Here is a 26,440-nt window from a genome sequence, read left to right on the forward strand (position 1 = left end):
CTGTGCGTGAGGAGGTATGGTGCTTTCCGGGGTCGTGGCGCGGGTCTGCAGCTATCTGGTGCCTTTGGATGCAGTGACTGAATCTAGTGTCTTCTCCTTGCCTTGATATGTGTTGACTGCAGGGTTGCAGGCTTTCTAAATATCCCTCAATGCAGGCAGGAGCGAGGCCCGAATTGCCTTAGCCAATGCTTATTTGGCTCCAAAGTGTTCTTTATTCCAGGTTGTAGCAGGCCGGAATTGCCGTTGCCAATGCTTGTTCGGGCCGAGGGCCAGAGTGACGAGGGAGAGAGAGAGAGCAGCGCGGAGCCCCGCGCGCACACGCAGCAGAGGCGTCTCCCTGGAGCTGCCTGAGGAGAGGGAGGGGCGGGCCTGCTCCGGGCCGCGAACACGTGGTCCTGCCGGTGTCTTGACTCTCGCCGGCCGGCGAGATGAGGGGGGCGCGGTGAGCGCGCGCAGGCGGGGCAGAAGGATCACTCACCCGCAGGAGGCGATGGCTGCGCACCAGCACCGCGAGTCCCGCCAGCTGAAGGCGCACCCTCACGGGTGACGCGTGGGCGGGTCTCGGTCTCAGGGCACAGCGAGCAGGAGCGGCTGGGCACCGCAGCCAGGGCATCCCCAGCAGGACGTGCAGGAGGCGGTGGGCACGCGTGGCATACGACCGCCTCGTCACCAATGTAATGTGGTAGGTGAGGCCTACCACGTGCTGGTATACTGGGTATAATAATGGCACACAGACACTGGGTGATAGTTAGCCGGAAAGACCACGAGCGGTCTTCCGCTTGTTTATTTATACCCCGGCGCGAGCCCGCCCCGGGGTTGTGCGTGCGTGCGTGGGGGGAAAGCAACATTGTAGTGGAGAGCCCGAGTGGCTCTCTACACTCGCCATTCCCAGCTCGCGAAGCTGTGTCAGCCCGGGCTGACACACACGGGGGGCTGAAGCCCTGTGAGCCCAATGGGTGTTGCGCGCCTGGTGCCTATTGGGTGTGAAAAACCATTTAGAGTGATTCTGAGTAAGAAATCAATGAGCAGTTGACCTGTGTTGTCTGCATTTCGTGCATCAAGTCAGAGAATGTCAAGGTTAAATGTATGCATTTTAGACTGTGCAAACGTACATGCGCTCAGCTTTGCTCCGAGCCAGGAACTGCACATAACACAGCTGCAGGTTTCAAGTGCCCCCACCCTACCTCAGGAACACCCACCTTCTTCTCACGCACTAACATAGGTTTAGAAAATGAGGCCTTGTACTTCTAAAACCTGTCTTATTGGACGGAAATGGAGACATTCGCTGTCACCGCAAAGCCTTCCTCTTTCAAACAATGCGAGTCCTATGTATTTAAAAATCACAGAACTTCTGCATTCTGCCCATGCGAGTTTTTACATCTCTTCGCCCACTTCCCCGGTTCTTCCTTCGTCGGTTATAAGAACAGTGCTGTTAAAATGTTAAAAGAACATATAGTTGCATCCACCAAAAATGCATTTTAAGGCTCCCTTCCCAGAGAGCGCTGCCAATTTTAAGTAGCGCCTCGCGCTAGCCGTGTGATTACGTGTTTTGTATTGCATAATGCAGGAGAGGCTGTGTAACTACTAGTGCATGAGGTGACGTGAGTGTTTTTTTCCTAACAGAGGAAGCCAGTTAACCACAGATCACAGCTGTGGGGCTAAAGCAACAACTCTAAGCTTGACTTTGAGAAATCGTGCCCTCCCACTGCGCGCCACAAACAGAAGAGCCGGCCAGCAAGGAGAAAACACGCGCGAAGAGCGCGGGATCTCAGTCGGTCACAGGAGAAGAGAAGGTCGAGCCCCCTCGGAATGTGTGTGTAAGAGGCAGGGCGCAGGTTCAAGGTATTGCAGGGCCCACTCAGCCTTTCATCTTTCTGAGGTCAAATAATTAAGGACAGTTGAGGCAGGGATGTGGGGGAGGAATGGTGATACTACTACTGCTAATATGGCTCTGCTTATATCAAAGTATACTCAAGCCAAGAAGGGTAACCTTTACATTACTTTTGTTGACTTGAGCTCAGCTTTCGACTGCGTGCACAACAATATCTGTGGTCTACACTCTCTGACATGGGCATAGACGACCAAATCCTTACCTTCATCAAGGAGTTATACAGGGACGCAGGAGCCAGGGTAAGGTACGGCATCCATGGAGAATGCCCATTAGGAGGGGTATGAGACAGGGGTGCATATTAGCACCCCTACTATTCACCCTATATATAAATTCCATAGGCAACTATCTAAAAGAGTCACAGTTTGATTATCCAGCGATTAGTGGGCAGCCAGTGCCAATACTTATGCAGACGACGCTGCCATCATGTCTCGAACCAAGATAGGCCTACAGAGGGCCGTACTGAAGTTCTCAAACTATATGCAAGATAAGGGCCTAAGTATAAACATTATGAAAACCTTTACTATGGCCTGTGAAAATGGTCCTAAGATAGTACCCTGCTCAATATTCCTCAAAGGTAGGAGGATCGAGACCACCGACCACTTGTCCTACCTAGGAATAAATTTCAATAGGAGAGGTAACTGGCACACCGCCGTGAGAGCACGAAATTTAGCGTTCTCGCGTGCTGTAGGCACCCTGAACAACTTCACGGCTAAAGTAGAAGATAGCCCCGCGAAGGAACTGACTGTAATCTATAAGGCTAAATGCATCTCCACGGCAGTAAATGGGGCAGGTATCAGGGGAATCGATAATTCATCGTCGATTCAACTAACTGAGAATCAGTACCTCAGATACCCGCTTGGTGTCCCAAAATCTTCAGCAACCTACCTCACACACATTGAACTGGGCTTATCGTACATCTTAGACGCCATAAAAATTGCGCCCATCCTATTATGGCACAAGGTGTGGGTTACGCCGGAGACCTCTTTAAACCGCAATCTAATATCCGACTGTTTGACCCTAGATGGTGTTAGCAACATTAAATGGCTGTCGTACGTCAAAAACTTGATGACTGAGATTGGCCACCCAGAGTATTTTATGAGACCTTCCAGTATGGAGATGGTAGCAAGAAAATCTTTGAAAAAAACGGCTCTGGAATACTTAGCCAATGACAGATGGGATAAGGAAAAAAACTAAAAACTCAGTCTTGGACTACCAGCTAATCACAGTCAATAAAGGACTTCAACTGTACCTCACAAGCGATTTTAACTGTTACTCTAGAATGTTACTGACCCGCTTTAGGTTTGATACTTTCTTTCGTTTAATTACTTTTCCAGTCTGTAACACTTGGTCAAGGGAGAAACTTACCTGCCCATGCGATGAAATCTCCGCCCAATCAGACATACATTGCATTCTTTTCTGTACATTTTATTCAGCTCTCAGGGCGGCCTTACTAAAACCAATCTTGAGGGCATGGGGCCACCGTACATGTAGAACTGCCTTCATCAGACTGCTACAGTTAGAAAATGCTACTGTCATTCAAGCTGTATCGAGTTTTTTTTTAAAAGTATTGATTAAGTTCAGGAACTCAATGTAATGAATTTTGTAAATTGACTGCATTTTAGATTCTTTTTTTTTTAACAAAATTATTGGTATTGCTAGATTTTAATGCTGGTGTATGTACACACCTTGTTCTTCTTTCACTCTGTATCTTATGTGCTATGAATTATTTAAATGTATGCTTTTATGATTTCAAATATGAATTTTGTATAAAGCCTTTTGAATTTGAATTTGAATAATAATAATAATAATAATAATAATAATAATAATAATAATTTAATAATTATAATACCAACAATAATTATACCAACACCAATTATGAATAATTAATATTATATTATCTAATGAATGTAAGAGAAAGGCTCTTAATTTTTTTTCAAGCACATTGATAATAATAAGTACAACAGTAATAGTAATTATTATAGTTTATTTATATATATATATATAATATATATATATATATATATATATATATATATATATATATATATATATATATATATATATATATATATATATATTATATATATATATATATATATATATATATCATAGTAATAATACAAATATTATTATGCTTGGAATTATTTTTGAGAGATTATTACGCATGGCTGCGTAAGTGATGCAGCAAGCGCAAAGTAAGCAGTTTTATTTATTTATGTATTTGATATTACTTATCCTATCGTCTGACGATTTCCACTACTCCCCACCCACCCCAGCCCGCCTCACCGCTTTTACCTGTACGAGCCGATACTGCTTTCATTCATTAATCAGGGTTGACTAACTAAGCGTCAGATTTTACTAATAATTACAATATTTTTTTTTATCCAATAATGACAATAATAACAATAATAACAATTACTAACACTATTGTTATTATCACCATTATTTCAAGTGCTTCAAGTTACTCCCAGGAGCTTTTCTCCCCCAATTACTGAAATGATCCTGCTCCTGGCAGACGCGTTTCAGCGTCCGCCGACGGAAGGACCCTTTGAAGTGCTAGTTTACTCCTGTTTTTGTGATGGCGCGTTGCTTTCCTATGGACAAGACGTGTATTTGTAAGGGGCGGTTCTGCTAGGGAAGGAAGTAGATGGGCTCCTCTCCAGGCCTGTTGTTTTTTTCCCCACCTTTCCTTGGAGGAGTTTGTCTTGGCAGCACTTTCCTCCACGTGGCGCGCCATTAAAATGAATTAAACGTTTCTAAAGCAGACAAGAGCGGGGCTGATGGAGGCTCTCTAAGCATCTCATTATCAACTGAACTATTAACCTCCACCGCCTGCAATAGTACTCCATTTGTAAATAAATAAGTGCCAGGCCTATTGTGCACCAGGATTCTGGATATGAAGAGGCTCCAAGTGGGGCACAGGAACTTAAGACTGTGGATTTTAAGTGGCAGAGGCACAGGTACACCAGGGAAGCTAGTGTGAAGCGGCCTCTGCATTGTCAGAGCGACACTGGCATTCAGTGAGGAAATATTCGAAATAATAATATTTATTGTGGGAAATCCAAGATAGAGGTGTCAAAGTGAGCTGAAGTCGCTCATTTATTAGCATCTGTCAGACACAGTTAGATACAACTACCCCTTCCTCAATTCTTATTTCTGTCTTTTGCATATCATCTTGGAAGAACACAACATCGCACGTATTGAGTGATGTATAAAGGTGACAGTCAACACTCATATGAGCACTTTAAATGAGTAAATTAAAATTGTTCAAAATTACTCAGTGTCTCACCTTTACGATATAGTTTCACTGCACTCCAAGCAGAACAGGCAGCAGTGGTCTGTGCAGGTAAGTGTGGTGGGGCGGTGGGATGTCGACTTCCCAGCCACTCCCGCCCAGACCCGCCCCGCCCCACCCCACTGCTCTTACTTGCACGGACAGTCGCTGAGAACTGGACATGCATTGCAAATGATCAAGGGAATCATACTCAATGACTATGAAGTTGAGCAATAATCCACTTTATTGCCAGAATAGTTTATTAAGCAACCAGAATGGCTGCTATGTAGCGGTCACGCACAGTAGTGTGTGTAATTACAAGCATTAGATTGGTCATCCCTTCCCTGCTATTCCCCCAAACCTTTTGCCTTCACTCACTGATTTTTAGCTGAAATAGGTTTTGCTGGAATTAGGAAACTGTGCACTTTACCCCTGTTAACCAGTCCTAAAGTGCTTGTGCTTTCTCTTTAAAACATGGCAACATTGGCCTACACCTACCTGGCACCTTTAGTTTACTTGTAAGTACTTAGCAAATGGTACTGCCTGTACCCAGGGCCTGTAATTTAAATGCTACTAGTGGGCAACAGCCTCTATTGCGCCTCTCACTTCAGTAGCACTGACAAACTCATCTCAGTTCTGCCATTGCAGCCTGTAGTGCAGTTTTAAACAGCCATTTTGGGGGGCGGGGTGCATGGTATGTAAAAATAAGGACATGTGGTGTATTGGCAGTGAAAAACTCCTAAAATTGTTTTCACTGCTGTAAGTTTGTCTCTCTTAACACGTGCTGAGGTCAGATTGGGAGCAGATAGAGAAAAGATGTTTATACTCAAATGGATTGTAATTTATGATCATCTTTATTGGGCAAAATCAGATATTTTTTAGGAAGTCGTCATTTTCCTGCCCAAATCAACTGTGCCTCTCTGCCAGTGTCCTCGGTCACATGACTTTGAATGTTAAGCACAGGTTAATTTAGTGACGCCTGTGGTTCACCCGGACAAGGACAGTGTTTATTTTTTGAGTGGGGCTTTCAACTCTCTCAACTAATAATCCAATTTCTTATGTATCTCAAGAAGTAGTGTGTATTAGTGTCTATGAAGCAAGGGCTTGGAGCAAGGCAGACACTGATTGAAAGCAGGGACGACGGTACTCTTGACTTTGAAGTAGGTGTGTGAAGCTCTAATGGAACTGATGCACAGGGGAACAGGATCCTGGAGGCTCACAAAGTTTGAAGGAATGTATTTAAACAAAAAATAACTCACCAGCATACCATAGGGTGATGAGAGTCCCAAGTTACCTGGTACATAGTAACAGCATGGTTTACACCTTGAGTGACTAAAGGAATTTTAACTGACTGGGTCCGATGACTGGTAAAATATGAAACAGCGAGATTTTCTCGGTCATAAGTAACTTGAAACTCGTCACCAAATTTGTTGTGTAAAATGCAAGGTGGAGGAAAATAAGGTGAGTTGAAGCATGTCGTTTTCCAGGAAGGACATGCTGACCTTCAATGGTAAAACGAAGTGTTTTTTTTTTTTATAAAATAAGAACAGCACAGTTCGGGGCAGATTTACAAGCCCAGTGCCGCCATTTTGTCACTTCTGTGACGCAGCGGCGTCGTAAAGCTAGCGCCATGCTGTGGGGGATTTACAACGTGACGCATCTAGGGAGATGCATCACGTTGTAAAGCCCTGCGCCACATGAAACCTGCATCAGGTTTCATGTGGGCGTACTGGCGCAGGGTGGGTTTTCCGGCACAGGAACGCCTCGGAAAAGTGCCTGAGTGAAATCTACAAGATTTCACTCAGTCACTTTTCCGACCCCACTGCTTCAAAACCTTGCACCTGCTTGAAGCAGGCATAAGGTGTGACGCACCAAGTGGAAGATAGGCCGGGTTGGCACAGTGCTGGAGTTGCGTCGCGCCCACGACACAACTCCAGCACTGCGTCAACCTTACACCGGCAGATGCGACACGCATCTGCCTATCCTTGCGCCATGGAGCACCGCATTGTATATGCGTCGCATCCGTGGTGGCGCAACAATGGCATTGCGTGTCACACGTTTCTTGGGGCATCCCTGCTGATTTGCAGGGATGCGCCAGGTAACGTAAATCTGGCCCAACGTCTTAATGCAAAGGTTCCCAACTCTAAGAACGGAACTCAAGTTCGGACCCCGCACAAGACAACTCTAATAACAACATTGAAAATAAAGATTCTAAAAAACTCAACTTACAAAAGGAAAAGCACAACATTGAAAACGTGTATCAACACATAAATACAAAACAAAGTCATGCAAATGTTTTGGTTTAGATGTCATTTTCTTATGCCTATCACCGACCACGGGAAGCTGCAATTTCTTTTGGCTGCCAGAAGGCCCATTTGTGGCTCCATCCGCATTAACACTCTCCCAGACCAAGGGGAATAGTTACTACGTTTTTGCGCTGTGTTTGCATCACTAAAGTGACGCGAAACGGCGCAAAATCTTTTTTTCCTAATTTACTTTCCAGCGCTAAACTTGTTTAGTGCTGGAAATAACGTAAAAGTAATGTGAAGCAGATTACTGCTTCGCATTACTTTGCGCAATGGTGGCGTGCCATGGGTGGTGCATGAGCGCTCCCATATAATCACCCAAGGTTTCGCACGCTAAACCCAATTTACCAAACTCAGTAGATAGGGTTTAGCGTAAGAAAACTGCACCCTTTTAAACTGCTGAAATAAATTTTGCAAATATTTTGAATAAAATGCTATTGAGTAGCAATCCCCATTCTTGATTTGTTGTTCTGGATTTGGGTGGATATTGGTTTTTTGAACTATTCATATCAGTACTGGCATTTTTGTTCTGTTGGTTAACTATTCGGGTCAGCCTTACTGATTAGAGCCAGCCCCCTGTTGTTTCTCCCTTTTAAACTAGGCATAAGCAAGGAGAAATGCTTTAATTTCTCCTTCCTTTTCCGAATTTGCATGCATACTGCACTGTGCAGCACGCATTCAACATGGGAAAAGCTTTCCCATGTGTCTAGGGATAGTATTTTGTACAAGAAGGGACCCCTTCCTGTACAAAACCTATGCTAGACTTACACACACACACACACACACACTCTAGCTCTATGGTGCTAAAGTGGTGGGTGGCACACAGCAGCTGTAGTCAGCGCCGACGCAAGGGAAAGGGGAGGAGAGAGCCATATCTTAGAAAATATGGCGCTCTCCTACTCCTTCCCAGTTGCGCAACAGGGGGCAGGCTCGCGTGAGGCTGTGCTGCGTTACATGAAGATTTGGTAAATCTCCCCCAAGTCTAAATTAGTTGTGGCATCATCAGCTTACACAAGCCATCCATCAAGTCACTGCACTTAGTAAGAGCAAGCAGAAAGAATCCTGTTATTTTGTCACATGTACTTACATCAACTGTAGAAAAACCCAACTTCCTTGTGACAACTTTGTGAGTTGGAGTTTTCTCCAGGTCCCTCTCTATCAACCCCATCCTCACCTATCTTTCGCAATTCTGCAACTCTTCTCTTTTTTGTGTTGGAGTTTTATATAGCGCAAGCTAGACCCAAAGGTATCAGAGCGCTTTACATGAGCACCAGTTCCATTACTGACGGATACATTCATTATTTGTTAAGCACGGGGAGATTAAGGGATTTGCCCAGAATCACAGGATATTGAGCGTCATTGCCGAGACTCGAACCCGGTTCACCAGCTTCGAGGTCGACTGCTTTAGCCGTTAGGCCACATCCTCTCCCTATCATCTCTATCTCTTGGAGCCACTTTTGCTATTCTCCCCCAAGACAGCATGTTCAGATTTTTTTATTATTTTTGTAGATGGATAACATTTTAAGGATCCATTTCTGATATTGCCAGTGCACTTAATTTTCACTACATCGCCAACATGAAGATCTAACTCCTTGACACTATGGTTCTCATCTTACCTTACTTTACTTCTCTCTTTCATATCGTTCATTCATTTCGGAGCTTCAAATTAGGAAGACTGCACTAAGATAGCCTTGGTTTTCTGATGTACCCAAGATGGTGAAAGATTATTGACAGAATTTCTTCCGCACAGTTACATAAACAGAGGTATGCCGTAGGTGGAATGAGGAGTGTTATGATAACTCCAAATTCTGGCACATGCAGCTTTAAATTAGACTTCAGTGTCACTGACATGTATTTTGTGGTATAGTTTGGCTCCCTCTTGAATTCACAAAACACCCATTTGTGATGGTAATCCATCACCACTCACCTTTATCTCATGCTCTCTTAACTTGTGGATCGGCCTCTAAAATCCATTCCTAATTTCTCTCAAGGACCTGAAAGAAACTCTACTGGATATAAAGGAATTTTATAAGTTTTAGTGAATTGTCAAAATCCTTGCATGCCTCACATGAAAGTACATACACATCCACCTCAGCATCCATGAAGGCCCACCAGTAGTAATATCTCAACTTTGTTTTAGTGCCTGGGCAACCTGTGTGACCTTGATGTGCCAATGACAGTATCTGGGTCTCCAGACCTGTCAGTGGAACCAGCAGTTTTTTCTGAACAGCAAGACACCTTATCTACTTAATTAATCTCTTACTTAGAAAAAAGTAAAAGTTCACATGAAAACCTATTTTCTCTGAGTCACAGAAGGGCAACAAATTCTTTGATCTTACTCAAGCCTGTGTCAGAGACACAACATTTGTCCCATGTTTTTGTGCATTCACATTTTGTTAAATCACAGAAACCATTTACACACTCATATTCATCCTCCTCACCTCCATGAACAGCTTTCGCTACAGGACACCTTGATAAAAATCAGCCTCTATTGTGTCTGACCTTAAAATTGAATTTATGCATTTTTGCTAAAACTTGGCTAGACTTGGGCTTGCATTATGTAGACTGAAAATAAGTGCACTAAATGTTTGTAGTCAGTGACTAACTAGAACTCTCTCCCCTAAAAGTGGTAAAATGGCTGAAAGCCCAAATGCAAGCAAGGGTTTCTCTCTGAGTTGTGCTCTAATTAAGTTTGTGGTACAAAAGGGGGCGGTGATGGACGGAGCATCTGAATCAATCAAACACTCAAACCCAGTCAAAAGATCTGGGTTTAATCCATCACCGTTCGTTAGCCCACTCTGCCACCCCAGTTCAGACATGGCTATATGCAAATCAGTCTGCCCCTGTGCCTCATGGGAACAGTCCAGCCCAAACTGCCAAGCCATGTCTTCCCTGGACCGGAAACAAGCTTCCGAGGACCGGTTTTGGATTCATGATCCTCATCAGCCAGGCTATCTTGAACCCGGAGTCCATCACCACCCCCTTTTGTACCGCTTTTGGCCACCCTAAGTGTGGCAGGGTATGCTCAATCGTCATTTATTAAATGATTGTGTATGTGCAGGAAGTGACACCTTCCTGTACATGAACACTCATTCATGGTGATTTGGTGTTTCTGTGCGTGCTGCACAATGCGGCATAAATAGAAACAAAAAAAAACGAGGAAAAATTAAGCATGTTCAAAGATGTGTGTGTAGCACTAAGTAGTCTATTTAAGTGCCGGTTCAGAAGTTGACAACAGCACTGCCAAATTTTAGTAAATATGGCTCTGCGCTGTGCAACTTTTCAATAGATCTGCCTAGAAGTACTGCTAAGTATAGATCATCTGCTATGGTTCTCTGGAGAAAGTCTCCTGCTGCTAGAATGTGCTTCCTGCAGGGTGTATGGACAGGTTGCTCCTTTCTCTGTAGTATGTTTTGCATGTTGTTAGGTTGAACCAGTGGGTACTGGTGGTAAAGCACAGGTACTATGTATGTTGCCACATAGACCATTTTCTGTAACTACCTTAGGTACCATGTGGAGAGCAATGTTAGAGGCCATGGCCTGTTCCTTGTGTTCTTGGGCATGTCACAAGGCGATGACCAGTGCAAAGCGCAGAGATACTCCTGTAGGAGTGATTCTAGCGCTATATAAACTTATAAATAAATAAATAAATAAATAAATAAGTATGGTACAGGTACTGGGATCAGGCCTCAGTCAATGGCTATGGCCATACAGCATGGTAGCAGACTATGCTCTGCAGGAACTGCTGGCATGAGTACTAGGTGGTGGTTGTACTCGCAGTGTACAAAAGCTTTAGTAATATTTACAAAGCCACACCAGGATTTGCACCACCTTGCGTGACTTTGTAAATAAATGTAATGAAATTCATCTGCTTGCACTGCCTTACGTTGCATATCAAGCTGGTAGGTGTTCCATGGTAGAGCATGGACATTCTCATAAATCCACCCATGGATTTTAGCATATTGCTAGATTTACTAAAGCTATCGAACTTGGGAATGTGTCAAAACGCTATGCCTTCCCCAGTGAGGATAACGAGAAGAAATATCCTTATTTCACCTCATTATTTCCTCTTTCCTTGTGTGCTGCATTCTGTAGCACACATAGACAGAGGAAAATGTCTCTAAGCATTGTTTTGTGCAGAAAGGTGTTCCTTCCTGCACAAAAACATTCCTGCCTGTGAAGCAGGCCCTCTTGCACTATTGTGCAAGTGTACCTCCTTTGGCACTAGGCAGCACACAGTGCACCAGAGCAAGAAGAAAGCAGACATTCTTCATATATCTGTAAATACGGAGCATTTGTGCTCTTTCCCTTTATGCAACGCAACAACTTTGCTTACTGCCCTGATTTGCATGAAAGATTTGTAAATATGGCCCAAGAAAGTATATAATTACAAAACTCAAGAAATCATTGAAAAACATTTTAAAGAGAGTATTGGTTTCTCTTCTATTTCATGTACTAACGTATGTAACAAATACATGGACATTCCTGGACAGCTGACAGGCTGCATTGGTTATGATCTTAAACATAAAAACACTTAGGGGCATATTTACAAGCCCCTATCGCCACAGGAGCGCCATTTTTAGTAAATACAGCGCATCCCTGCATTTTTAAAGTGATCGAGCGCGGAGTTAGCAATTTTGGAGCTAATCAGCGCTCTGCCACTTTCTTACACATATGCCCCTCAGATTCACCAATTATGGTTAGCTACACTGCCTTAGCAATCTGCCTCTGTGCTTAAAGATGATATTTCAAATGCCCCTAATGATGAAATAACCAGGGACATCTGATATGACATACACAATCTTCTTCAATGCCATAACTTATGTGACATAAGATCACACTTCTCCACAGCTAATGGCACATTCTAAGCATGTGCCTGAGCGTTTCTAATACATTATGGAACTTTCAGGGTAAATGATAACACTTTTGGGAAAGTGTCAGCTCTAATTGACTCTTGAGCAGCTCTCCCTAGCCATATGATGGCACTTTAGAGAATATTGTATTATATTGTATTGGCACTTGTATAGCGCATGGCTACCCGGAGGCTTCCCAGCACTGCATGGGGCCAAGGTGAGGAGGACTGAGCTCTTATCTGAACAGCCAGGTCTTTAATTGTTTTCGGAACTTCAGATGGTTAGGTTCGCTCCATTGATGCAATGGGACGGCATTCCATAGTCTGGAAGCTTTGAGTGAGAAGCGCCTACCGCCACTTCTGGCCTTCATGATCCTGGTTACCACCGCAAGATGGAGTTCATTTGATCGAAGTACTCTGCTTGCTCTGTTTGGACGAATCAAGGTCTTTGTGATTAATGGTCCGTATCCGTTCAGTGCCTTGCGGGCTATGTAGAGAGCCTTGAAGTTTATTCTCTGCTGTACTGGGAGCCAGGTTAGTTGAGAATATTGAGGCAAAGTTGGTACCATGTAACAGCACAAATGTGGATAATACCAGAATTTCTGGTCCTCTGGCAGCGGACCATGGCCACACAATGACTTTTTGTTTCTAAGTAATCCTGGTGAAGACATATGTTGGTCAGAATTCAAACTGAAGACTTTTCATGTCAATGGCAAATCTGTTAAGATGAGGATGCCTATCTGCTTTTAGTGGAACTACAGCCTTTGTTTCCATATAATCTCTATGAGTTTAGCTGTTGCGTGTCAATCGAACGATAGCCTTTTGTTTCCTGTATTTCTTTCGCAATGTCTGTTAGCTAACGAAGCACTGCAGGGAATCACAGCCTTTCACCTCTGCGTCACCCAGGAGAGGATGTATGTTGGCTATCTGTGGAAATACAGTCTTTCATTTTAGTGTAATACCTTTCGTCGCAGCAGAACAACAGCCTCTGTACTCTATGGCACCTTTGTGAAGATATTTGTTTCCAGCGGAACCCCAACCTTTTACCTTCAAGAAATGTTTAATGTGATGCCTCATCAGTCATGTCACTAATAGTGCCATTGGTGTTGCCATGTGTGATGCCAGCAGTGATGTAATTGATGATGTTAGCAGTACATTTGTGGAGTTGTGGATCATCCCACAAGCATAAAGGGGGAATTTCAGCAAAATGTAGGTACTGCAGTAAAGTCAAAGTGCAAGAGCAAAGACAGACCTGGTAACAGTGCATAGAGTCTGTGGTGTTGCAGCAGGCAAGGGAATAGGCAGTCTAAGTAGCAATGCAAAATCTACGAACAATTAAATACCAAACACAACTTCGTAATCTTCGCAGGAAAGATTTGCTCTATAAAGACCAAACATGACTTTTTTAATGCAAATCTGGTGCAAAGAATTATGCATGGATTTACTATCCAACTCAAATCAGGATTTGCGTTGGATAGTTTCTCAAAGTAAAGTAAAGCTGCAATATGCGCTGCTTCCCGTGACTTTGTTTCAAGGATGCATTCCATAGATGGTACATGGATGCGTCTGTCTGTCTGTCCGTCCGTCTGTCTGTCTGTCTGTCTGTCTGTCTGTCTGTCTGTCCATCCGTCCGTCTCTATCTATCTATCTATCTATCTATCTATCTATCTATCTATCTATCTATCTATCTATCTATCTATCTATCTATCTAGTTATAGTTAGAAATTACCATTTAAAAAACCTTAGAAATTTACTGAAAAAACCATAGGTTTCATTGATGTTATAGTTAGTTGGACATTTCACACGTACAAAACCAGAGAAATTCCGCTGTTATAGTTAGTTCAGCTAACTATAACTCGCGCCCCCGCAATGCACTGCTGATGATGTCACATATTACATCATTCATGACATGGTCAGTGACATCACTGATAACATCACTGATGACATCTCATCACTGATGACATCATCCAGTGACTGCGTGTTTCATTAAAGTTTAAATATGTTTTATATATATGCTAAGGTGTATTGAAGAATGAGTGGGTGTATAAGTGTCTGGATGGAGGATTTAGTAGGTGCGTGACTGACTGTATAAGTGAGTGATTAAATGTGTCTTACTAAATGCATGGGTTAGTGACTAAACTGTGTGAATGTCTGTATCAGTCTGTCTGTTGTGAAAGCTGCTGCACGGGTTGGTCAGTAGCTACAAGAGTGTCTATATGGGTTATTGATTGGTTGCCTGAGAATTTGTATGGGAGACTGAGTGTGTGTGGGTGGGTGGGAGGTGAGTGACTGTGCATAGATGTGTGAGTGGTTGATTCACTGGGTGTATGGGTTCAAGAGTGCATTTGGAAACAGCTGTATGGGTAGATGAGTGTGTGTATGGGTGTGTTGGTGAGTGAATGGTTGTCTCAGTGGTACATGTCCAAGTAAGTACATATGTAAAAGTCAGTGTATGTGAGCGTTGAAGTATATAAATGACTACACGTGAGAGTCAGTGATTGTGAGAGTGGCTGTATGGATGAGTGTGTACTTGTATCAGTGATTATATAAGAGAGTAAGTATGCGTTAGTATCTGTATGAATAAGTGAGGTGGTGTTTGTATAACTGTATAGCTGAGAAAATGGGAGTGGGATTGATTCTTTGCATGACTGACGGTGTGTGAGTAACTCCATGGATGAGTGGCGGTTTGTGAGTGTCTGTAAAGGTGTATGAGTGCATATGATAGTGTTGTATTGATGAGTGACTGCATGTATGAGTGATTGTATGGGTGAATGAGTGGATGTGTGTGTAGACCTAGGAATCAGCAAGTGCGCATGAAGTAACTGGTATTGGTGTGTCGATAGTTTTGAAAATGGTAGTCTGTATTTTCCAGTGGGTGTATCAAAGGTTATATTAGAGTGTGAGGGGATGCATCAGATTTTCACGTGGATGATGTCATCAGTGATGTCATCAGTGATGTCATTTGAGATGTCATCATTGATGTCACTCACCATGTCATGAATGATGTAATATGTGACGTCATCATCAGTAAATTGCGGGGGCGCGAGTTATAGTTAGCTGAACTGACTATACCTGCAGAATTTCTCTGGTTTTGTACAAGTGAAATCTCCAACTAACTATAACGTCAATGAAACCTATGTTTTTTTGGTGAATTTCTAAGGTTTTTTAAATGCCAATTTCTAACTATAACATGCCTGAAACCTATGTTTTTTTCAGTGAATTTCAAAGGATTTTTAAATAATAATTTCAAATTATAACGTCCCTGAAACCTATGGTTTTTTCAGTGAATTTCAAAGGTATTTTAAATGCTAATTTCTAACTATAACATACCAGTCATGTTTACAGAGTGGTGGAGAATGGTGAGCGTGGCCTCAGAAACACCTCTTAGCAGTGTGGGATTTACTGGAGGTAACAGGAGGAGTAGTTAGCCCCCAACGTCAACCTTGGGAGCCAACTATTCCTTTTATTACCACTAGTAAGCCAACTTGCCCACCAGGTACCTCCAGTAAGTGACACAGGGGTGCATTGCAGAGAGGTGGTCCGAGGGCACTCTCCTTTTTACATCTCCCACTGAGCGTGTTTGCACACTAGTCACATCAGGCCCAACCCTCCCTTCACCACTGTGCAAACACACCTCGTGGCACATTTTAAGTTGGGGGATTAAGTCCCCTTAAATCCTGAGGGTCCCCGGAGTACAACTAGCCCACCAGGTACCTCCAGTAAGTGCCACAAAGCTGCGTTGCAGAGAGGTGTAAAAGGGAGCATGGCCTCGCACCACCTCTCTGCAATGCACCCCTGTGGCTCTTACATGAGGTACCTGGTGGGCTAGTTGGTTCCCAGGGACCCTCAGGATTGAAGGGGAATTAATTCTCCAAATTAAAAAGCACAGAGGGTCGCGTTTGCAGAGTGCTGCCGGGAGGGGGCGGGGCCTCCAGCACGATGCAGGCTTTTTTAAAATCTATTTTTTATAGAAGAGGGCTGTGCCCTTCTCTTTCTTTTTTTGGGGGCCCTGGGGACCCCATCCCCCAGGGCCTGACCCCTTTTTTGTTTTTTTAAACGGGAGGGGGGCTCGCATGGCCCCCCTCTGGAGGGCAAATATGGCCCTGGGGACCCCATCCCCTGGGGTCTGGCCAACCTCTTTCTTTTTTTGTTTTGGGACGGGGGCCGCTTGGCCAATTATGGCCCCGGGGACCCATCCCCCGGAGCCTGTCCTGTTCGTTGGGGACCGTAGGGGCAACCCAAATGCACCCACGGTTCCGCCAGCTCCCCGCATCTTCTCCTTGTGGAAAAGCAATCCTGCTCTGCTTCATGCCATAGCAAACAGCAGTGTCCATGGGTTGGGCACATCGGGACACTGCAGGAGCCGGCCTGGGGGTTGGCAGTCCCCAGGGCCATCAAGGGCTCCAGGAGGGGGGGCCACGCACCCTCCCTCCCTTCCAGTGCAATGCCCTGGGGAGGTGGTGGTCCCCGGGGGTCCATAACAAACCCCCACATTTGCATACATAGTGCCCCAGGGAGGTGGTGGTCCCCAGGGAATGTGGGGGGGCTGGTGCCCCCCACATAGACATTTTTTGTTTGATAAACAGGAGAGCCCCAGAGAAGTGAAGGTTCCCGGGGCTCCGGGGCCGGGCTGCGTGCCCCCTCAAATAAATGAAAAAAGCCTCGGGGAGGTGGCCGTCCCTGGTGATGCGGGGGCACATTTTGTCATTGCCCCCCGGACCGGGCCCACCCGGGAGCTTAAAAATAACAAAGAGCGGGAGCCCGCGCTTCGGTTTTTATTTTTCGTCCGGATTCGCCCACCCAGCGCAAATTCGGCCGATTTAAAAATAAAATGCTTTCTTTGGTCCTGGAGATCCCTGTGGGACCCCCTCAGCAGGCCTAGGGGGTCAGGAGGTCTGTACCCTGCCCCCTTTTCAGATGTTACTACTGCATTGCATGGAGAAGGTATGAGTTGTTAGAATGGTTTTGTGCTGGAGAACAATCTATAGGAAAATCTTAAGATTTTCAGGAGCACAGCGCTTTGAGAGGTAGAGTCCTGTGTAGCATTTGGTGTATTATTCAGTGACAGATTATCACTGTCTTAAAAGGTATTTTACGCATTCTATTAACGTGCAGACATACAAATATTTTGCAGAATATTTCCGTATTTTGAGAGGTGATGGGTAGGGAGTCATACAGAGAACTCTAAAATCTACAGGTTGAGAAACTGATACCAGTGGTGGCGTGAGTTCTACCAGGATTGAATAACAAATGGCCATAAGGAGGCCAGACCTTGAAGGGTCTCAACAGTGAGGATTGTGCCTGAGACCTCTCAAGAAGCACTCACTGATCTGTCAGAGAGTCTAATGTACTCACCAATGCGATTATTTGTTTGCTCCATCCCTCTGGTCCCGTCTTGAAGAGTACCATCACTCTCAACCAAGTCTGCTTGATCCAGTGTCCAGCTGGAATGGACTTCAGGTACTCCAATCAGGCTGTCGCTCTCACTCAGGTCCTGGCAGCTCTCTTGGCGTCTGATTTCAGGAAATACCTCCACTTTCTCCAGATGGCATGACCTCTGTTGAGCAGAAATGAATGAGAATTAGAATTACATGGGTAGGCAAAAGGAGGATAAGAGCAGAACCAAATTTCAAGGGACTTCTAGATAGTGCCCAGGGATCTAATAACTGCATTCTGGATGGTAGCAGATTCGACATTGGGGCAATGGGCTTCAATGCACTACATCTCTCCGATTGCGGGCAAAAAATCTCTGGCAAAGGTCAACGTGTATAAAAGTCTGTATACCTCTCTTCTGGAGGTGAACGCTTCCCTGATTTGGCTTTTCTTCCTTTTTGTTTGTTCCTCTCTCTTGTTCTCGCAGTTTTTCTCTTTTCATCAATGCTTCCCTCCAACCTCAGCCCAACCATACTTCTAGCTTTATTTGATGTGTCCCTCTTTTGTATTTGGGGAGTTTTATATAGCGCAAACTAGACCTGAAGGTATAAGAGCGCTTTGCATGAGCACCAGTTGAATTACAGACAGACACATTGATTTTTATTAGGCACAGGGAGATTAAGAGATTTTGCCCAGAATCACAGGATGTTAAGCATCCCTGCCGAGACTTGAGACGAGGTCAACCACTCTAGCCGTTAGGCCACATCCTCTCCTATTTGTTTAGCCACATCTCTAACCCTCACACCCAGTATCTCTTCTATACTTTGCTACTTTGGGGCATATGTACCAAAGATACATTTGCAATTCTCAAATAGCGATTTTTAGAGAATTGCTATTTGAGAATCGCAAACCGCTATATATGTAGGATTTGCAAATCATTTTGCAAATCCTACATATTCCTTAATTGCGAATCGCAAAATGTGATTCGCAATTAAGGAATACCTCCTCATTCTTTCCCATGAGCCTAGAGGCCCATCGGAATGAATGGGAAGACATTTTTAATTTGTGATTCTCAATTAGAGAATCACAAATTGAGAATGCAAATTCAAGGTTGCGAGGGTGTCAAAAGGACACCCTATTGCACCCCTGAAATGTGCATGTGTGTACATGTGGCGCACATACATGCCCTAAGAGCAGGTATGTGCGCCACATGGCACTTTGAAAAATGTAAAAAAAGTGCACTTTTCAAAGAAATCACAAATTACCACAAACTTGAAGTTTGTGGTAATTTGCGATTTCGTAAGGAGAAATTGCACAACTTGGGTGCTTTTTACATCGCATTTAAGGAATCGCAATTTGCGATTCCTTAAATTCTTTCGCAAAATAAGGAATCGCAAATTTTGCGTTTTCCAATTTTGCGAAGGCCTTTTGGGATGATACATCCTAAAAAAGGCTTTTTCCAGTTCGCAAACGGGCTGATTCTGAGAATCGGCCCGTTTGCGAACGGGAAATGGGCTTCATCAAGGTGCCATCTATTTACTGGTGTCAACAATCAGGCTAGATGACTATTATATAATTATCCTGGATCGTTCAGTGAATTGTGGTTAATCTCTCAGAAGGCGAAAGAGCCTCATTTGTCAAATAAGGGTTACCTTGCATCTCTAAAAACGTGCTACTAGTATCTCCCAGAAGGTTAGTTTTTTCCCCCTTATAGAGCCAAGCAGTTATCTTCAAATAACACCATAAGGATCTGGTCATCTCAATTATTTATGTTCAAAACAGAAGTAGTGAATAAGAGAAAGAATCAGCACAGCAGTTCAGCAGGTATCTGAAAATCAAATATGAAGAAACTCGAAATACAGAATATAATCAATCAGCAGCATTTCCTCGACCTAAATATTCCTTTCATGGAAGAAACTTAGACAGTGGACTTTTCTTTATAAGTAGAGTTTGCTCCAAAATTTTGAGGATTTTGAATTCCCTTCAAAGTATGATAGAAGCCATTGAATTGCCAGAGAAAGTGGAGGATTGTTGAAGGATTGTTGAAGCTAAGATAGAGGAAACTCATGCCTCATCGAGAGTTTGGATGGAACCGAGAATCTTCCAATTTGAGAAGAAAACATTGAGGGCCTCATTTACAATATTTTGACGGACTGCAGTGAAGCAAGCGTACCTGCTTCGCTGCTGTGTGTCAAAATAAAAAGAAGAACAAGTTTTATCTACAAGATACAGCGCATTCCTGTCCTGCCCTGCACCAGTACACAAACAGCGAACGTGCACCAGCACAGACATCCTTGTGTCATTTTGCATGAGTGCCTGCGCTGAGGGGATGATTGTTTTTGCGCAGGAAGGAACACCTTCCTGCACAAAAAACAATCATTAAAGACATTTTCCTCTTTCTATGCGTGCTGCAAAATGCATGCATAGAAAGAGAAAAAACGAGGAGAAATAAAAGTTATTTCTCCTCGTTCCACCTTCTTACGCCTCCCCTGTGGAGGATTAGGATTGTGATGCATTCCCAGGTTTGCAAAATGTTGTAAATCTAGGAATTTGTCAGTTCCATAGATGTTGCGTGGAAACACCCACAGCAACATCCATGAAACGTTCCTTTCACATAGAGTTATGCGTGAAAGGGAAACATATTTACAAGGTCATGAAAAGTCATGCCGGGTGACTTTACACAGCCTTGTTAATATGAGGAAGCCCATGGCACTGCCGGTGCGTCAATAAAAGTGATGCACTAGCGACGCAATGAGCTTGTAAATAAGCCCTCAAATGCGTAGTACAATCCTCCCGCTGAATCTACTCACAATTTGAATATTATTGTGAATTAAATCATCTAGTGGACTCCATATTTAGTGGTCCCTCCAGAAATTTGACAATTTTCACTTTCCTCCTAAATTAAGCCCTCGGTGTTCCAGTTAAGCTGAGTAACTTCGTAGACTATCCAAAATAAGATAAAGACAGATCTAGATAAGGGGCGTGGCTAGCAGCTGAACATGGCGGTCGTCTTTTAGACGAGCTCCGGACCTGGGCTTTAATATCCTGCAATTATCTACTGCGCACGACTAAACGGAGTCTACCGGAGCGTGTACAAGTAGCCCACAGCAGTGTCGAGACTCGGAGCCGCCTTCCAGCTGGGAGCCACCGACGAGCGGGAAGTTACCTGCTTGGGGGCCCAGCTGTATGGAGCACGGCAAAGCAGCGTACTAGGCCCTGAGTGGAGCAACACCCTGAAGCTGTCACGGACCCTGGAAATAGCATCGGGAGACGATGCGGTGAGTCCTCCTGTGAGTGAGATCGCTGGGCTGCCGGGGCTGAGGTCTGCAACCTGCCCGGGGCAGAGCAGAGGCCAGGGGCGGATGCGGACGGCAGGCCGGGGGGCCTCATCTACGCGAGGCCCGGGGATGCAGTGCGGCCTACAGTGGCTGCCGCATTTGGGAATCCGTGAGCGGAATGCACATTGGAGGCGGACGACAGGTGGGTGCAGTGTTCCCAGCCGCGTGGACCGGGGTGAGTTGTCGGGTCTAGACTCAGTGTGGCGGTTAGGCCTCGTGTTGCGCAGTCTGGCTGGGGTACCTTAACTTGTGTACCCTAATTGAAATCTGGTTGGCCTTCCTGTTCTGTGCCTTTGGGAACGCGGCGAAGACTGGCAATTGAAGCTGTTTGACATTTGTGCATGAGTTGGAGAGAGGGCATTATACTGAGATTGTGCTGCCTAGAGCCTGTGACCTCGCTACCACATCAGACCACTGTAGAGAAGGCCCATTCTTGGGGTTGCTGTGAGGAGGTGCAATACTGAGTGTCACTGCCAGCAGCCCACGGCGGCCCTGGAGTACATGGGGCATTGACTAAAAGTACGGAGGAGCGGCTGGGATTGCCAAAACACTATCTTGGACAGGCACTGACATGGGTCTTGGGCGACTGAGATCTTATCTCAGATATCAGCTAGAAACGCTACCTGTGAAGCGCTGACCACCCTACCTTTATTCACGAGCTGTGCGAGTAATTCTGCTCGTTTTTATGGTACTTTTAAAAACTGTTTATTTCCACTCTGTGTTGCATACAGCATACTTTTAGGCCACTTGCACGCATTTTCGCCACTTTTTCACGGCTCTAGCTGGCGTTAGGGCTTCAGACTGGGGTCACGGATTTCCTCCCACGGCGGCCATCTTGAGTGTGGGCCAGAGCGGTGTGAGCGCTCTAGTGTCCCACATAAAAGGAGCCCTGGGACAGCGTTCGCGAGATCTTATCTCAGATATCAGCTAGAAACGCTACCTGTGAAGCGCTGACCACGCTACCTTTATTCACGAGCTGTGCGAGTAATTCTGCTCGTTTTTATTGTACTTTTAAAAACTGTTTATTTCCACTCTGTGTTGCATACAGCATACTTTTAGGCCACTTGCACGCATTTTCGCCACTTTTTCACGGCTCTAGCTGCCGTTAGGGCTTCAGACCGGGGTCAGGAATTTCCTCCCACGGCGGCCATCTTGAGTGTGGGCCAGAGCGGTGTGAGCGCTCTAGTGTCCCACATAAAAGGAAACGGTCGTCTCCCGCGCTAGCGGTCGCGTTTGCGGGATCGCCGTCCCTGCGCCGGAGTCTCGCCTGAGTCAGCCCGTCTGCGCCCGTCAGCGTCCTGGAGGCGCTCGGGGCGCGAGCCAGGTGGGTCTCATTTAGCACTTAGTAGGATGTACACTAAAGAGCAACTTTTGTTCTATAACACACATACTGCTCCATGTCAGCGAGTCATCCCCTATTCCGCAGGGGCTAATACTAAATGTTTCATGTGTGGGTGGAATCCTGGTTTCACCGAAACCCCTCCTTGCAATCTCCCCCCTTTAGGCAGCAAATGTGCATTATTAAACACCAGGTCCCTGCCCCAACACGCTCTTGACATCCATAATCTTCTAACACACGATGAAACAGACTGTCTCTTTCTCACGGAGACATGACTTGGTGAGGGATCGGAACCTGATCTGGCCATCGCCATCCCTCCCACCCATGTTATTTTCCGTCGAGACAGAAGTACGGGCAGGGGAGGCGGAGTGGCGCTCATTATCAAGAGGCACATTCCATGTACTATCCTGCCTGTGGATGACCTACCAGGCTGTGAGACCCTAGCCTTTTCCTTGGCCCTCTCCCCCCATCAATCTTGCTTTGGGCTCTTGCTTTATAGACCTCCTGGCCCTCTTGGCTCATTTACCGAGGATTTGTTCTCGATTATTTCCACACTTAGTCTTAGGGCAAAACACTGCCTAATCCTAGGGGATTTTAACATCCACATGGATAAGGTTGAGGACCCCGAAGTACAAAAATTCCTGGATATGACATCTTCGGTGGGATTTCATATGTACCTGCAGGCACCTACACACGAGAAAGGGCACATTTTAGATCAAATCTTCTCGACCGTGCCGGTGTCCCTCTCCTCCCTCGCCCCAGTCCTCTGGTCGAACCATCTCCTAGCGGACTTCGTGATAGTACATCATTTAGCGTCCGCTCGCAATGTGCAGCGGCAAATAGCACGTATGCCTAGAGCCTTCCACAAAGTCACCCCAGCCATGCTTACTCTGGCTTTAGAAACCTATCCTTGTGTTCTCACAGGTAGGTTGGAGGACGATGTAGTGTGTTTTCAGAACTGGCTCACTGCACGTTTGGAAGCCTTGGCACCACCCCGCCAGGTTAGATCAGAACTGGCAAGAGCGTCAGCCCCGTGGTTTTCTGCTGCCTTGGCTGGTAAGAGAAGGCACTGCAAGAGGCTGGAGAGAATTTGGCGGAGGCAGTATGATACATCTGCTAAGCAGTCTTATAGAGAAGCAGTGAAGGAATATCATCGGGAGATCACAGCAGAGAAAAAATCCTTTTCAGCTAAAAGGATCGAGGAAGCAGATAACTCCTGCAAAGAGATCTTTAAGATTGTTAAAGAGTATATCTCTCCCTCCTGCTGTACTCCCACGTCTGTCTTCTCGGAACCATGGATTACGGAGCTTGCAGAATTTTTCACTAATAAAATCCGTACCATCCAGTCGGCCTTGCAAGGAGCTCATAACATCTCGGATTCCGGCTCTGTGGCCGACGACTCTCTTAATCCCTGGTTACACTCATCTGTATCGGACACGGATACCTCGGGTCCTACCCTTGACTGCTTTCCTGTTTTAGAGCTTCATGCCTCACTGGACCTCTTCTCCAACTTGAAATCTGGCTCTCCACTTGACCCTTGCCCCGCCAAGTGTCTTGCGACCTTGGCTCCTGCTCTTAATTCTATCATCAACCCTATTATCAACTCATCCCTGAGCACGGGCAAAGTCCCCACATCATGGAAGCAGGCCCTAGTCCTTCCCCTTATTAAAAAGCCGAATGCAGATGCCAAATTGCATTCCAACTACAGGCCAATCTCGTTGCTGCCCGCTTTGGCCAAAATAGCGGAAAAGCATGTACACACCACCCTAGCCAACTTTCTAGAGGTCAATTCCTTGTTACATCAGTCACAGTCCGGGTTTAGATCTAACCTGAGTACAGAAACCGCTCTACTCGAGGTGACCGAGGCTGTGAAGGAAACTCTGGACAGGGGTGGAAAGGCCTTGCTCATCATGCTTGATCTGTCGGCGGCCTTCAACACTGTTCCCCATGACCTTCTCCTAACAAGACTCTGGGAGATTGGCCTGAGGGGAACGGTGTTCGAATGGTTTCAATCTTTCTTGGCCGACCGCAGACAAACGATCTGGGCTCCCCCTTTCTCCGCCCCTATGCCGCAGCTTGAGGTGGGGGTCCCGCAGGGCTCCATACTCAGCCCCTCTCTTTTTAACATCTTCATGACACCTTTAGCGGCGCGAGTAGAGGAGCTAGGGGCTCAGATCGTCTCCTATGCGGATGATACACAGCTCCTGTTCACTTGTGACAGGGGCTGTGACTTCGACGGAGCGGCCATCCGGAAGTGTCTGGAGTTTGTGTTTGATTGGTTTGGGGAAAGCGGCCTCAAATGCAACTCAGACAAATCCGAGATATTGTTTTTTGGTGGTCCTGCCGACCCGAGATGGAAGCACTGGTGGCCTTCGGCCATGTTCCCCCCTGCCAGCGATTCTGTTACAGCTAAGAATCTGGGCATGCTGGTTGATAACACCCTCTCCTTCAAGGCCCAGGTAGCTGGCCTGACGGGGAAGTGCTTCGCCATCCTAAGGATGTTGAGAAAGTTTCTGCCGTACCTATCTTTGGAGCACAAGAAGATTACGGTGCAGGCCTTGATAGGCTCACGCCTAGACTATGCCAACATCCTTTATCTGGGTCTTCCTGAATATCTGCTGACCCGCCTGCAGGTAGTCCAAAATTCGGCAGCCAGGGCAATCTTTGGTCTTACCAGAAGAGCCAGGGCCAGCAACCTCCTTGTTACTCTGCATTGGCTGCTGATTCGTAAGCGCATCTCCTTTAAGACCTTAACCACAGCTTTTAAGGCGCTACACAATTTCGGCGCTGGCTATTTGCAGAGAAGGGTCAACTTCTATCTCCCATCTAGACCCTTGAGGTCGGCTGCCCAGGCCAATGCAATTGTGCCGGCAGTGAGACGTGTTCGTTGTGGAGGTCGCTCTTTTAGTTACCTGGCCCCCCGTCTTTGGAACACTCTGCCCTTGACGTTGCGAACGTGCTCCAATCTGTCTACCTTTAGAAAGGGACTTAAAACTCATCTTTTTGCCCTGTAAGTTGTTCCTGTTGATTCTTAGTGCCGCTTTGGCTGTCTTGTTAGTTGCTGGTATTTGTGTGTAATGATCTATAGCGCAGGGACGCTCTTCGGAGCAGCTGAGCGCTTTACAAAACCCCCAGTAACATAACATAACATAACTGAGAGCATTCTCTGTTGCTGAACGATCCATTGGCTCGCCCTCACGATGGGACGACCTAGGGTGAAGCAGCACGAAGCGGGTGGTGGCCCCGATCATGGCTCGGACACCGCGGAGCACCGCGGAGCACACTGAGGCCACGCTGATGCCCAGCTGTGTACCGTCCACTAATATGACCGAACCTGCAGATAAACTGGACCTGATCCTGCAGGAGGTGCGAGACTCCCGGAAATCTACCAAGCAACAGATTGGGACCCTTACGACTGGGCTCACACTGCTCCGGGCAGATCACGGGAAGCTCGCAGACAAGGTCAAAGACAATACTATGGTGCTGAAGGAGCTGACCCCACAACAGGCCCAAAACACCACTCATATTAAACACGTGCATGACCAAGTTGCCACCCTGCTGGACCGAGTAGAAGACACGGAGGGGAGAGCTAGGAGGAGAAACATCTGCGTTATAGGCCTATCAGTGAGGAGTGAAGGAAGTGATGCTGCGCGCTACATGGAGCAATGGTTCAGAGACCATGTCACATCTGAAGGACTCTGTCCAATACTGTATTGAACGAGCGCACTGGATACCCACAGGACGGCCAAAACCAGGAGCCACTCCGTGCCCCTTCATAGTCAAGTTGTTGAACTTTTGAGACAGGGACACGCCAGTGAATTGCCCCAGCTCAGCTTCGAGAATACTAGGATATCGCTGTGCCCTGATTACACGGTTATGGTGCAAAGACTGCGCTCCTCCTTTATGACAGTCAAAAAGAAACTTAGAGATCGGAATTTGAAATATGCGCTTCTTTTCCCGGCTCGATTAAAACTGTACATGACCAAAAAAAGCACTTTTTTGAGAGACCCGGGGATGCGGAGGAATGGTGGAGGTGATGGAACCAAACACAACTGCAGTGTCTATCT

At 45.7% G+C, this 26,440-nt stretch overlaps 1 protein-coding gene across 1 annotated transcript in view; it reads right to left on the reverse strand.

The window, feature by feature from the left end:
• The window catches only part of TNFRSF8 (TNF receptor superfamily member 8), a 256,447-nt gene that overhangs the window by 47,283 nt on the left and 182,724 nt on the right, over positions 1-26,440 (reverse strand). The window contains exon 9 of the mRNA XM_086921280.1: positions 17,679-17,880. Within this exon, the coding sequence (XP_086777406.1) occupies positions 17,679-17,880 (202 nt within the window). The remainder of the gene's footprint in view (positions 1-17,678; positions 17,881-26,440) is intronic.

Source organism: Lissotriton vulgaris, chromosome 5 (assembly GCF_964263255.1).
Source record: "Lissotriton vulgaris chromosome 5, aLisVul1.2, whole genome shotgun sequence".
Classification (NCBI taxonomy): domain Eukaryota; kingdom Metazoa; phylum Chordata; class Amphibia; order Caudata; family Salamandridae; genus Lissotriton; species Lissotriton vulgaris.